Source organism: Netta rufina, assembly GCF_964035555.1.
Source record: "Netta rufina genome assembly, chromosome: 8".
Lineage (NCBI taxonomy): Eukaryota > Metazoa > Chordata > Aves > Anseriformes > Anatidae > Netta > Netta rufina.
The window spans coordinates 29,749,997-29,763,795 of NC_140131.1; the positions used below are offsets into that span (position 1 = coordinate 29,749,997).

At 35.2% G+C, this 13,799-nt stretch overlaps 1 protein-coding gene across 1 annotated transcript in view; it reads left to right on the forward strand.

Moving 5' to 3' along the window:
- DPYD (dihydropyrimidine dehydrogenase) overlaps positions 1 to 13,799 on the forward strand; it is a 340,058-nt gene that overhangs the window by 148,955 nt on the left and 177,304 nt on the right. Inside the window, exons 9-11 of the mRNA XM_084290947.1 lie at positions 7,219 to 7,326; positions 9,218 to 9,387; positions 11,086 to 11,296. Of these exons, the coding sequence (XP_084147073.1) occupies positions 7,219 to 7,326; positions 9,218 to 9,387; positions 11,086 to 11,296 (489 nt within the window). The remainder of the gene's footprint in view (positions 1 to 7,218; positions 7,327 to 9,217; positions 9,388 to 11,085; positions 11,297 to 13,799) is intronic.

The window sequence follows — 13,799 nt, forward strand, 5'->3', positions numbered from 1 at the left end:
TTACTGACCTTGCAAGTGTACCTATTCCAAAGCAAAGAAATCATTAATAATAATAAAAATAAAAAATAATAATTAAAAAAAAAAAAAAAAACAGTAAAAAGGAGCAGTTATATTACAAAATAAATCTACCAGGCTTACAAGGAAAACAAATTTGAAAGAGCCACCTGCTGTGGAGATGAGGCAGTAATCTCAGCAGCAGGAAATAAACTGAGAGAGAAAGAAACTACAAAAGCATAGACATTAAAAAAGTAATTAAAACACTTATCTCCATCAACATACATAGCAAACAAAAAAAATCAACCACCTAGAAAACATACTCTATTGAATCTCACAATAGGAAGTAACAAAGCCACCACCATAAAAAATAAATAAATAAATAAAATAAAAAAATCTGTCATCAAAATGAGAGAGATCCTTTAAAAATACAAGCCTTGAACGTATTTACTGATGTGTTAATCACTAATGGACTGACCTTGAGAGAAGCTGAGCACCTGCAGAGCATTTGCAACTTTACTCGTTGTTTAGTCTTTCAGAATAAAACATTTAAAAATGTATAGAGTAGCTCTTTAGATACCAATGGCTTTCTGTTCCATTTCTGATCAATGTTATAGCATGAATTTTAATGGTGCATTTAATATAATCAGGTATGTGGCATAGCTTAAGTACCGTGTTTGTATAGTGTCTTTCAGTATAGTTAACATCTAAATTATTGTTTAATATTGATCCATGGACAGAAATGTTATCAATATTGATATGAATGCATGTGACTTCTTATAAACAAATAGGTAGAGTGTATAGCACTGAATATGAATAGGTTCTATCGTGTGATGGCAGAATTGTGAATTTGACAATTCTGTGAATCTATTGTTTCAATATTATCTTTCAAAAAACAAACAAAAACAAAACAAAACAACGCACACTTCAATGTACTTAAAACGCCTGGTTCAATTTATACAATTCACATATTGTGGGACATAAAATAAAACTGCTTTACATACACGATTTTGATCTTCATTTCCCCAGATCACAAATCACACTTGTTGAAGAAGAACAGAGCATTCAGAAGTGTAAATGGATGCTTATCTGCTTCGAATTTACTGTGTGTTCTTCTCCGTTGTGCACCTTTGTAGTCTTACTCTGACCCTGATACCTGTAGCTGCAAGTCTCGGGACAAGTGTGAAATGATGTCAGAAGTGTTACACCTAGAATACTTTTATATGGGAACAGAAGGAGCAAGTTGGAATACTCAGTGCATGAAAGGGCAGGGAGATGGGATAAAATATGTACCTAAGACTTTATGGTTAATTCAAAAGGTCTCTTTCAGAAGAGAAATTGCGATTTAGAAATTTACCTTCAGAGAGCACTTGTTAGGCTTGTATCTACTTTAGTGCATCTTTTAAAGAATATAACAAAAATATGTGAACAACTGTAATTAATGATAACTTATCAGACCATGTTAGTTCTTACCTTTGTATCAGTCTCTCTCAAGCAGCATTCCATAGCTCCTTTTCCTAGCCCACATGAGTGGGCACTACTTATTCCTATTTCTGTCTGCCAAAGGTGAGCTATTATTGTTGTAGAACCTGTGATGCCTCATTACTGGTCTGTGTTCTTGTTTCTTATGCTGATTAACAGGCTCAGTTTCAGTGTGTCTAGGCTTGGCCTCTGAGATATTATTTCAGCAGACTTGCATCTCCACTACAGCAGATGCACAATTTATTATTTGTTTCTTCTGCGTGCATCTAGTTTCTTATACAATTCACGTGTTTTTGTCCTCATGCTCAGATTCCAACAGTTCAGCTCTCCAACGAGTCCTAGGATCTCCTGGGCCCCTCTTCCTCAGCAGATCCCTGTTGTGGAGAGTGGGAAGGACAGAACATGGGTAGTGAAGAGGAATCTTTATTATTTTTTGGTCTTTTTTCTGTCTAGCAGAGTCTTCCTTGTAAATGTGAATTCTCAAAATTGTATTTAACTCTGAAACACACTAGCAGCTTTTAATACATATGGCAAAAGGTGGAAAAACCTACCTCCCTAATCCTATAAATTTCTATCTAATGCTCCATATTTGTATGACATGAAGACACTTAGAAAGAAGTTACATAAGTTGGTGAATTGGGTTTGATTATGTTTTTGCTTTGCTATTTTAAAAAAGAAGAAAATGGGATATGCATAGCAAGTAAAACTTATTTTCTTTGTTTTCTTTCACATTTTTTAGATAAATTTGTAAATGTAATGCCCTTTTGAAACAAAGTGGAAAGTTTCATTATAAAAAAGTTATAATTGAGAGTCTTGCATTTAAAAAAAAACCACGTTTTTAGTATATTCCAACACAAATTGCTTTAGCCAAACTGAATTTACATTTTATAAGTTTGGTAAAAACAATTTGGTAAAAACAAGCCACCTCTCTACTTGAAAACTCTCTGCTCTCAAGATAGTAACAGCTAAGAATGCAAAGAGGGGGAATATTGCTTGAAAGATCTCAGCTGCTCCTTTGTTTACCTATTTCAGCTTAAATTTTTCCAGAATGCTGAAAATTTTCACAACTAAAAATTTTCACAACTGAAAATGAGCAAATGAAACAAAAAAGCCTCACAATGCTCTAGTAAGTTTTCTCCCCTCCTAGGCTTTAGACTTCGGTATACACTTCATCAGCTCTCTCTCTTTTTTTTTTTTTTCTTTTTTTTTTTTTTCCCCTTTTGGAGATTTGTTTTCAGTCAGCTGCCAATGAAAACTGCATTTGACCCTTACCAAGGAACAGGGCTTATTTTGTATGTCAGTTATTAAGACTGGCTGAGAAGTTCATACGAAACTGCAAATCTGCCCAAACTTGTCAGATTTAAGTAATTCAAGCAATGATTTCAGGTTCAGAAGGCATTCCTGTTTCGGGGGAGAGGAGATTTGATCAAAATAGGAAAGAGATGCATGCTGTGCTGCTACTCCCACTTCAGTTTTCCTTTCCAGACCAGGCTAATAGTTACAGTAATAGCATCAGTATATATTTTCTGACTTAGCTGATTGATGTGTTGACGTGCCTTGATTTATTTGGTGCAGCAACCAGGTGGACTAGCTGCATTGCTCTGCATGACAATCCATTACATTGTGTATGCATCACTCTTCTATATTGCCAGGTATATCTAACAGATTGACTCTAATCGTTTTGCAATTCATCTTTCATTTGTACTAGGGGATTGTAAGAGGATCTACAAGAGTATCTCTTTAAACGGAGATGATGAACTTGACACCTCCAGTTAAGAAAATTAACATGTATCATCGGTATTATGAGAATGAAGAGTAAGGGATAGGAAGCAGATGTTTCTTCTAATATGTATTTTAATGTTTATATGTATGCACATATCTAAAGGATTATAAATAAATAAATAAATAAATAAATAAATAAATAAATAAATAAAGGAGGTTAAAGCTTGTGTTTTCCAAAGCCAGTAGTATAACTTTGGAAAGTATATAATAAGCCAGACTTGAGAGACTGGTGCTGAGGTATGGTTCACTGGAGAAAGGATTGTGGTGATCCAAGGAAGGAAAGAAAGAGGGAGGTTTTCATACTGAGTGTGATGCTTACTGGGAGAGCTGGAGCATCTGGAGACAATAGGCAGGACCTAGAAAACCAGAGGGCCAGGAATGGAGATGAGTTGCTTTCTGTTCTGTACCTGACCCAGTCTGGGACTATCTATATTAGCTTTTGCAGAGTTAAACTAGATCTGTCTCGCAAGCTGTTGCTTTCACAGTATTTCTGCTTTCTCTTTTCTCAGTATGTGCCATTGTCCTCCAGCCTGTGTGTGGTTTGGTATCAGTCGCTTCAGAAGCTGCTTCCCTGGAATCAGCATCTAAAGGGACTGAGGCGCCAGGAGGTCCAGGGTTTTGGCTGCAGAAGGCTGGTAGCTGGGCAGTAGCCCACTGCTTGACTACATTTGCAGAGTCCATCCAGCAACACCAGCAGTGGAATTGTATTTCTAGACTGCCTCCTTTTGGTTGCCCAAAAGTTGTTCTTTAGTGCTAGTGAAGGAAATGATTGTTATCACTAGATTTTGGTATAAGTTAGGAGACAAAGAATAGTGAAAAGGTATTTTAGGACAAGAAAAATCAAGTAATAAATAAAGAAATCAATAATAAATAAATCAAGTAATAAATAAATAAATAAATAAAGATGGCTAGCAGGTGGATTTGGAGAGCAGAGAATTTTAGCCTGAAACCTAGGGGAAAGACCTCATGTTTTTGTAAGCATATAGATAGATTGTTTTTAAGGTGGCTCCTGGCTAATCTGTATTAGTGTGTGAACTCCCTTTTGCTAAAGGTTCTCTCTGATTCTTCTTCAAAGAGTATTTCTCTTGGTTCACTATTTTGACCTAAATTATAGGTCCATATATAACTGTTTTTTGTTATTGCTTTTTAATTTATTTCTTTTTCTAAAACTGTACAAAACTGAATTTTTCCTCTGTAGCTGTTCTTCAACAAATCCTCTCTCCTGAGAGGCTGTTGGCTATTTATCAATATTTGATCTATCTGTAAAGCATACTTCTGTAGGGTGGCTGTTTATTACGAAAGTTATTTCTCTAAAGTGGATCTTATCAATTCTTGATCTCTTTGTCTGTCTCTCTGCCTCTTAGCTAGCTTAGTGGCTTTAAGAAGTACTTAATATTTTTATTTTAACAGAACTAAATGCAGTCATTATAAGGGCAAATACTAAACAGTGAAGGGAGAAACATCAGCATCCAGTATATCTTCCAGTGGGTATTTAGTAAAGAGAGTGAAATTGTGCCAGGTATGTATAGGAAGAAGACGAATTTTCCCTATGTTTCCTATAAATATTGCAAAATTGATTTTCATGGAGTTTTCAGCAAAATGAAAGTAGTATAAGAAAATAGCAGAAAATGCCATGTTTACTGACTACGTCTTAAACTTTTTTTTGGTCGTACTAGCCAGAGCAAACAATATTGGATACAATGCCTTTGTAATATAAATCCTTTGTTTCCAGTGGCAGTGAGCCTATGATGAACCTGAACCATGAACATTACAACAGTCTCTTAATTCTGCTCTCTCTTCAACCAGTGAGAGCTAAATTACTGGTTCTTAGAGATGGAATCATTTTCATCAGTAGATGATAGAAATGTCAAAAAAAAAAAAAAAAAAAAGATTTTTTTTGGTGATGGTTTTCTCTTTGTTTTTGAACAGGGATAGCCATAAAATAGAAAGGAAATTATCTTTAATTCATCTTGCACCTGTCAATAATGGCAAAAGTGTTTGTCCCAAGAATAAACTGAGGCCGCTGAGCTGGTCTATGTTTATGTCAACTGAAATAGGTGCACTGCTGTTCTGTGCCTGTAAGCAGTCATGGAGAGCTTTTGTCAAGGCATTCTTGTCATAGATAATTTAGCAATATATAGATACTTAGAGGAAGACCTATGCAGTTTTAAAGTATAATTTTGCATGTATATTATACATATGTATATGCATATACATACACATGCATTTTGCATATTATACTTTCAATAGTTTCAATAGTACAAAGTATTTCTGGCAGAGTCTTAAAATATCCATTATTCATTCTTTATTAGCTGATATTCCAGTCTACCCTGGAATTACAGCAAAGGTCTTGAATTTCAGCATGTGCTAGTATTTTCTAACCTTATTTTTCTCAATATCTAGCTATTGATCAGAAGTGTTTTGATAGTCAGGTGTTCAGCAATTGATTCATTGTTTTGTTTATTAATAGAGATCACGAAAAGTGCTCAAATACTGTGAGGTATTTGAAATTCGAATATTTCAGCATTTTTTTCATTTGCTTTTTGCTTTGTAAGCCTTTTCAATTCACTGAGGCCTGCTTTCCTTTTCTTCACTGAAGCTATTGAAACTAAAGATACTTTTTTTTTTTTTCTTTTCTTCTTCTCTTACAGTAACTTCATTCAGGGCTGTAGAGGTTTGAGAAGCTTCCCCCATATCAGGTGACTCATGAGAAAATCTGAAGGGTTCTATGACTGAGTCCTGATACTCTGATGTAATGAGGCAATGTTGTGCTGCTTCAGTAATATAAAAAGGCCTTAAACCTTTCCTACTTGGAATAGCATTCCTCAAAGTGTAGTCCTGCTTTGTTGTTGATGCTAACACAATACTGTTGGGGTTTTCCACCTGCAACTCTCAAAGAGGTGAAAAGTCATTCTGCTACCATCCATGCCTAGGAATGGAGGGAACACATTACTTTTTCCAATTCTGCTTACATGATCTAAGGACTCCTTGGATGTAGCATGTTTTCTTAGAAAAAATGTTGACATTAATTCCACTTCAGTATGCAATGATTAATTTGCATACTTTCATGATAATATGGTGTGTTTTTCTTTAGATTAATTATGAAAGTTGAGGCCCTGTTGAAAATGCCCTGATAGATTATTTCATTTGCATGACAAAAATGTTTAAACTTCTATGCTGGCTAGACTTTCTGTGCTGTCCAAATGTATGAACTGCAATGTGAAGATAGTTTTTAATAACCGGAAGATGCCTTTTGCCTTTTTTTAATTGAAAGGTATTTGTTGCTATTGTTGGTTGTGAAGCCAATCTGTATCCCATGGCTTCTCTATACATTTGTGCTGTTAATAACTATAAATTACTGTGAGCCAATAAGGTTTTCAGGATTTTGAGCAAACAGTCAGGGACATGTAAAAGTGATGACATACAAGGACTCACAAATAAGACACATTAACAGCATTGCCACTCATGCCCCACTCCTCATCAGTTAAGCTGTTCATTTGTGTTACCTGCAAACTAGATGTCTTGAAAAATGCCTCAAAACAAAGGGAAAAAAATAGTTCACAGCAGTAAGAGTTACATGTGTGTGAAAGAAAAGTGATACAGGAAAAGCTTACCAGAGTTAACCCATCCCCAGTAGCTTTTCTGCTTCTGCACCCCATATATCCTATTCTCTCTAACCCTCTTCTCTGCATTTATTTTGTTATGAGTTAATCTGAGTGCACAGGCTATCCAACAAACTCTGTTTTCAAGTGCCAGTACTATTAACAGATCACCCATTAAGTAAGTTACTGACTACAAACATGAAACTGCAGTCATTTTTGATGTTTTAGGGAACATCTGAGGTTTTGTTAGAATGCTTGTGTTGTCGATGTTTTTGAGAATGTACATGTAAAATAAAATATATATTTGTCATTGAAATTTCCCTTGCAGTTCTGATCTGCCTTAAAATGTCTATTTCAGGTTTACCAGAACCAAACAGAGACAGTATATTCCAAGGGCTGAGAATGGATCAAGGATTTTACACATCTAAAGACTTCCTACCTTTGGTAGCTATGGCAAGTAAACCAGGTGGGTGATACTGTGTTTTTGCTATAACCATGTTCAGTAGTAAATCATTTGCAGTTCTTGAGATATCAGAATACACAGATGGTGTAAAATACAGCATCACATCCAGTTATAAAGCACCTCCTAAGGAAACGGTGTGGGCCAAAGTTTTTTTTGGTGAGCTGCAACTTCAGGACTGTGCATTGAGGAAAGTTGGTCGTGGAGACTGTAAAGCAAATAGTCATATATAAAAAATAAGTACATGGCAATTTATTACCCACAAAAACTTGTTTGTTATGTTGAATTATATTAAAAAGATATCACAACGTTCTCATTTGTATAAATTATCTTGATATAAATAACACAGCAAATATAAGATATAAATCTTATATAAGATTCTTTAATATAAGATGAAATGTAAGATGAAAATCTTGAAATGACCTGATATTATTTTGCTGGCCCGTATGAACAGCTGCTTTGTATGTTGTTGATAATTGTTTTACTTGTAGCACTGTGATCCCAAGTCAGTTGTGTGCTGAATGTTTTATAGGCACATTTAAGGGAGCACTAGTTCCTTACTCAAAAACTTCAGGACGACAGTAGTATGCCTGAAGTAAGTCAGCGATGCCAGTTCATAGACATCAAATTCAGCCTTGTTTTATGCTTTTACATATTTGTTTTGAATGCAGAATTGGCTGTTTGCTACCCAGGGATTATAGATGCTTTCAGGGGCCCTGAATGTGATGTCATAAACTCTAGATGAGTGGATGACATGAAACTTGTGATTTATATGCCATGCTCACTCACAGTCTAGATTCCCCAATGCATTGATTAAAAATAATAAAAAAAAATCATATGCTATTTTCTGAGCATATACTTAGTGCATTGTGTGGTCTTGTATGCACGACTACATGTTTAACCACTTTAATCTACAAACCTTTTTTCTTCTGTCCATTTAGAAACTTCTTTTAACATCAAATAGGGTTGCCTGCTAATTTAGTAGACTTTTCATAAACCATGAGTTAAAGAATATGTCTCTGGCGGCAAATTATTCTGCATATAAAAGTGAAGTTTATTACCCCATTTTACGCAAAATATTTAGGAAAGGAAACTCGGCATCCCATCTGTCCCATCTCTCTGCTGTTTTGATCAAATGTTTATTTCTGTGTATTTTCTTAAGCTTAGCAAGCTCAAATGAGTTAGGAGAAAAGGGTTGATTTTGTTTTGGTTTTAAAGAAAGAGATGTTTTAAAATGAAACAGATTGAGAATATACACTGCAGAACATTTATTGATTAACAAAGGAAAAGCAAATCTTGCAAAACAATCTCTCTTTGTAATAATTTGACTAAAAATACTGTATAGAATTCTGTACAAACACATAGATAATTGTGTACTATAAGGGACTAACTTTGAGAAACTATTATACAACTTTGAGAAACTATTATACAACTTTATCAACAACTGGAAAGTATTCTTTAGAAAAACACTAAGTATTATTCTTTATAATCTGTTACAGTGGTGTTTTTTTTGGTGTCTTTTGTTTGTTTGTTTAACTGTGAGGATAATGAATCTGATAAGTGAGAAGCTTATTTTTTTTTTAATAAAAAGATCTTACAATGCTAGTTTTCACCCAACAGGACTCACAAAACTAGAAACGTGTTGTCATTTGTATCCTTTCAAGACAGAAGGGTTCTGTTGCTTACAGTATTGACTATGAAATTATGTATATGAGCATATCTTAAAAATGGGAATAAAACTGTCTTTTAGTGAAGCAGAATAATTTGATAGTGACACTCCATGCTTAGAAACTGTAAGACGCAATTTTACAGTGCTTTGAGTACAAGTACCTTTTGAGCTGTCATGCAGAAATGGTTTCTCTACTTGAAAATGGGGTTTTTCCTTTCATCTTTTCAGGGATGTGTGCCTGTCACTCTCCATTGCCATCAATACATGGAACTGTGATTGTACTTGGGGCAGGAGACACTGCTTTTGACTGTGCAACATCTGCTTTACGCTGTGGAGCTCGTCGTGTATTTGTGGTCTTCAGGAAGGGATTCACTAATATCAGGGCTGTCCCAGAAGAGGTAAAATTGAATAATAGCATTTATGAGAAGGAATATTGGTTGTTATTATTGTTGTTACCTGTATAGGGCCTAAAATTGTGCAGTAGGTACATTAAAAACATCTACTAAAGGCTTTGTTTATAACAATTATCTTAAAATGTATAAAAGTTTATTAATGATCTGAGGTTTGATTTGCATAGTCTCCTTATAAGTCATTTTCCTCTGTTGTATCAATTTCCTGTAAAGTCTGAGAGAGATGTCTTTGCATAAAAGGGGTAGAATTTCCTTTTAATTAGAAAATACGGTAAAATTCTTAAAATCTTGGAAGCACCCCAGAGATAAAACAGGTATTTGAGTATTGTAGGTGACTCTTCAGGTCCAAGAATTATGCTTTCTGGCTTCCGTCTAATGAATCTCAGTGATCCTGACATAGCTTTGGGAGTCTATAAATTCTTGTAAGGAAATTACTTACTGTGATTTTCATTTTGAATCACTGCCAATGGCAATAGAATGATGTCATTCATCACAGATTTCAGTGTTCAATTTGATTTTTAGTTTGGCTTTGCACTTTGGCATTTATCAGGGCATCTGCACATTTTGAAACTGACTCTGCCTTCTCAATTTATTTGTGTTACATGAGGATTTTTTTCAAGTTGGGTTTTCTTATTTTGGTCTTTTTCCATTATAATTTATTTGGTATATACTTTAGATACTTACATGCTTTAGAATAATTGTACACCTAATGCACGTCTTATCAAGGGAATTATGGGAATTTGGTCATTTTTTTGGTGAGCAGCTTAGAGATCCTGTAGAAAGGGAATGGAGGTGGGGGAAAAAAAAAAAAAAAAAAAAAAAAGGAATGGAATGGAATGGAGGTTCCAAAACATAATTTACTTCTGTTTCTGTTGCACTTCAGATAGGGATTTTAGACACAATGAGATTAGAGAGGCCATTGTAGCTAAGAGACTCATACTATTCAGACTCTTGCTAATTAAGAATTAGAAGTCACTCTGAACCCAAATCTTTGTTAGCAGCCTGGGTCAATTCCTAAAAGTTGTCAATGTTCATCAAATCGTGCAGTGGATTTGAAAAAAAAAAAAGGGGGGGGGGGGGGTGAGGGGAAGTACAATAAAAATAGTTTTAGCTACTAATAGCCATGATAGAATGAGGTCAGGTTGGACATTTCATAAGATAGTACACATACAAGATAGTTACATGTACATTATTTCTCAGGTAAATGTAGACAGTCGAATTCTGAAGTCTCTACTAAGATATGCTGTTTGACTTGAGTAATGTTATCACAACAGAGAATCAGGAGATCTTAAGTCTGGGATGCCACACAGAAAACTGTTATTTGGACATAGTATTCAGTACTTTAAAATAAACACTTAAAGTCATAGAAAACACAAATCAGTTCATGTGCTTAATTAATACTAGGCCTCTTAAAAAACAGGTAGTTGCATAAAGTAGCTCTTTTGCCCTCAGAGGAGTTATTCAGTGACAGGGAACAATAAGAAAATGCATCAGAAAAATATCTGCATTGCAAATCTACTACGTGCCACTGTCTAGAACTGATTGATTTAAGACAGTAGAGGCTCTGAAGATGACTATCTGTATACAATACACCAGTGCCTTCTACTAACGAAGAATATGTGGTAGCACCTTGAGTCAACTTTTCACAAAGCTTTTCATGTTTATTTTATTGCTTTTACTCTACAGATGGAACTTGCAAAAGAAGAGAAGTGTGAATTTCTACCTTTCCTCTCCCCCCGGAAGGTTGTGCTTAGAGGTGGACATATTGTTGCAATGGAGTTCATTCGAACTGAACAAGACAATGATGGAAACTGGAAAGAAGATGAGGATCAGGTTGTCCATCTGAAAGCTGATGTGGTGATCAGTGCCTTTGGTTCCATTTTGGGTGACACTAAAGGTAACCCTGACAAATGTATTCTCTAAATGCTGCTTGTTATTTTAGCTGCAGCAATTTTGTGCCCTTTCACAGTTCTGTGAAGTGGGTCTTCTGGAGGTTACATAGCTGGTGACTTGGTTCTTTTCACAGAAGTTTATTTGTCCTTTAGATATACGTGTACCTCTTAGATGAAAACTAAGGGTATGAATAACAAGCAGTTTTCTGTATGTCATTGTCTAGAGCAGGTATCAATATTAGAGGTACAATTGCTTTCCTCTCAATGCAAATGGGTAACAGAATACTCATGGAGATTTCTTTTGGTCTCAGTAACTAACTTTAGAGAAACTTATGCTACAACTTTAAACTGAACTGATCCGATCTGTGAAGCTTTTTTTTTTTTTTTTTTTTTAAACTATTGAATTAAGCAAGAATTAAGATAGATTCATTATTCTGGTTTAGCCGCTCTGGGTATCACTTATTTCTTATACATATGCAAGAGGACTGTGGCTTCTCTCATATGTACAGGATTTGTTAAATTCACCTGCACTTTTCTCAGCATGTCTCACTATTTACTTGCACTTTACAAACTTTGGCCTTAAAAATTAACACTTACTTTAATAGTCAATATACAGAGATGGCATTCCAGAGACTGAACGTATTTTCTGAATATATAACAAAGAGCAGAAGAATATGACTTCAACTAACAAATGAGAATTGAGCAGAGCTCAGACTGTATTCTCCTCCTCTTACACTAGGTTAGATTTAAAGAGTTCAGGTAAATGCATCAAAGGTGCTTTGAAAGTAAAAAATAAACAAGAACCCCACTGACTCAGCAGAAGATAGTTTAGTAAAATGAATAGATGCTCATCAAGATTTGGAGGTTCTGAAAGCCTTAGTGAGTGATCAATGTGCATGCTTCTCCAAGGCACAGTCATGCCAGCCAATTATTCCATGACATGTTGTCATACTCCTTTGGGCATAAATGGTCTTGCAAAGGACTGGGAGAGTTAGTGCCTCAGAGTGCATGTCAATGGAAAATTTGGTGATCAGATATTAGTCCTGTCCTGCCTGTGCAAAGGGAATTTCAAACTTTTTTTTTTTAACATAATTTTGTGGTTTTGTGAATCTTTTCAATCAAGAAAGACAGTAAATCTAAAATAATCTAAGTTAAGTATAGTAATGTTTGTGAACATATATCAGGCACTTATAAAATGTGTAACTTCTCACATCTGCATTTTCTGTATATGCATTGCTACTCTACTACAATTAAAAAGAAGGATCAACTTTCTACCTTGAAGAATAATATGTAAAGTTCATTCCAGGTGCATTCCTGTCTTGTGTATATTGCTAGTGTTTTGGGACAGGTTAATGAAGCCTAGGCTGTTATCTAGCTGGCAACTGTAACCCAGGTACTCACACTGCTACTTCCTCAGGGCTGCCTTCTGCTGTGCACTTGCTGCTGCTTTAATGGGTAGGCAGAGGAGCAGCAACTGGGACTCCACATCTCTGACAGAACAGACACCCATCCCACATGGAGATGGAATCTGTATAAAGAACTTGGCACCTATGATATTCATGTTTGTGGTTCAGTCATAACCCACAGGAAGCACAGAGAAGAGATACATATATATATTTATATATATATATATATATATATATATATATATATATATATATTTTTTTTTTAAATCTTTAAGAGGTTCATTCCACCTACTCTGTTGGTGGAATTGACTTGAATTGAATTTTGGAAAGTTTTGTTGTTTTTAAAACTTTGTTGTTTTCGAAAACCCTCTGTTTAGGTCTTTTGGGAGGTGTTCTAGAACCTCGTGATAAATACTAGCGTATGCAATCATTTTCACGGAATCACAGAATTGTCTAGGTTGGAAGAGACCTTAAGATCATTGAGTCCAACCTCTGACCTAACACTGACAAGTCCTCCACTAAACCATATCACTAGGTTCAACATCTAAACATCTTTTAAAGACCTTCCGGAATGGTGACTCTACCACTATTTTATTGTGATTCAGACCCTATGATAAAGGAATGGTTCTGTTTTCTCCCACATTACAAACTGCGTCATCTAAAAGGTTAAGTTTACCGTGTTGCTTAGCCATAATCCTGCACCAGTCTTGTATCTTCTAGTATGCATTCACCCTCTAAATGACTTTTTGTGAGGTATTTAAACAGGAACATAAAATGGGAGGGGAACAAAGTCATGCAGTGAGCTGATCGTGAAAGGAGAATTATTTACCTTGGGTTGAGCAATGCGCCTCAGTTTCACAATCTATTTTTGGTGCAACTGCTATTAGAATAACAATCAAATTATAAAGAAATATTAGCATAGGTTTTGTACAACAATATGAAAGTGAAAAGAAACTACGACTGGAGGGAATGAAGTGCTTATTCTGAGCACACCATTTCAGTAGCTTTTAAACCTTTATTTTTTGTCTAAGCTGTCTTAATGAAAGTCAAATTTGCTTTTCACCATTGAGCTAGATTACAACCAAATCTCTAGGCATACACA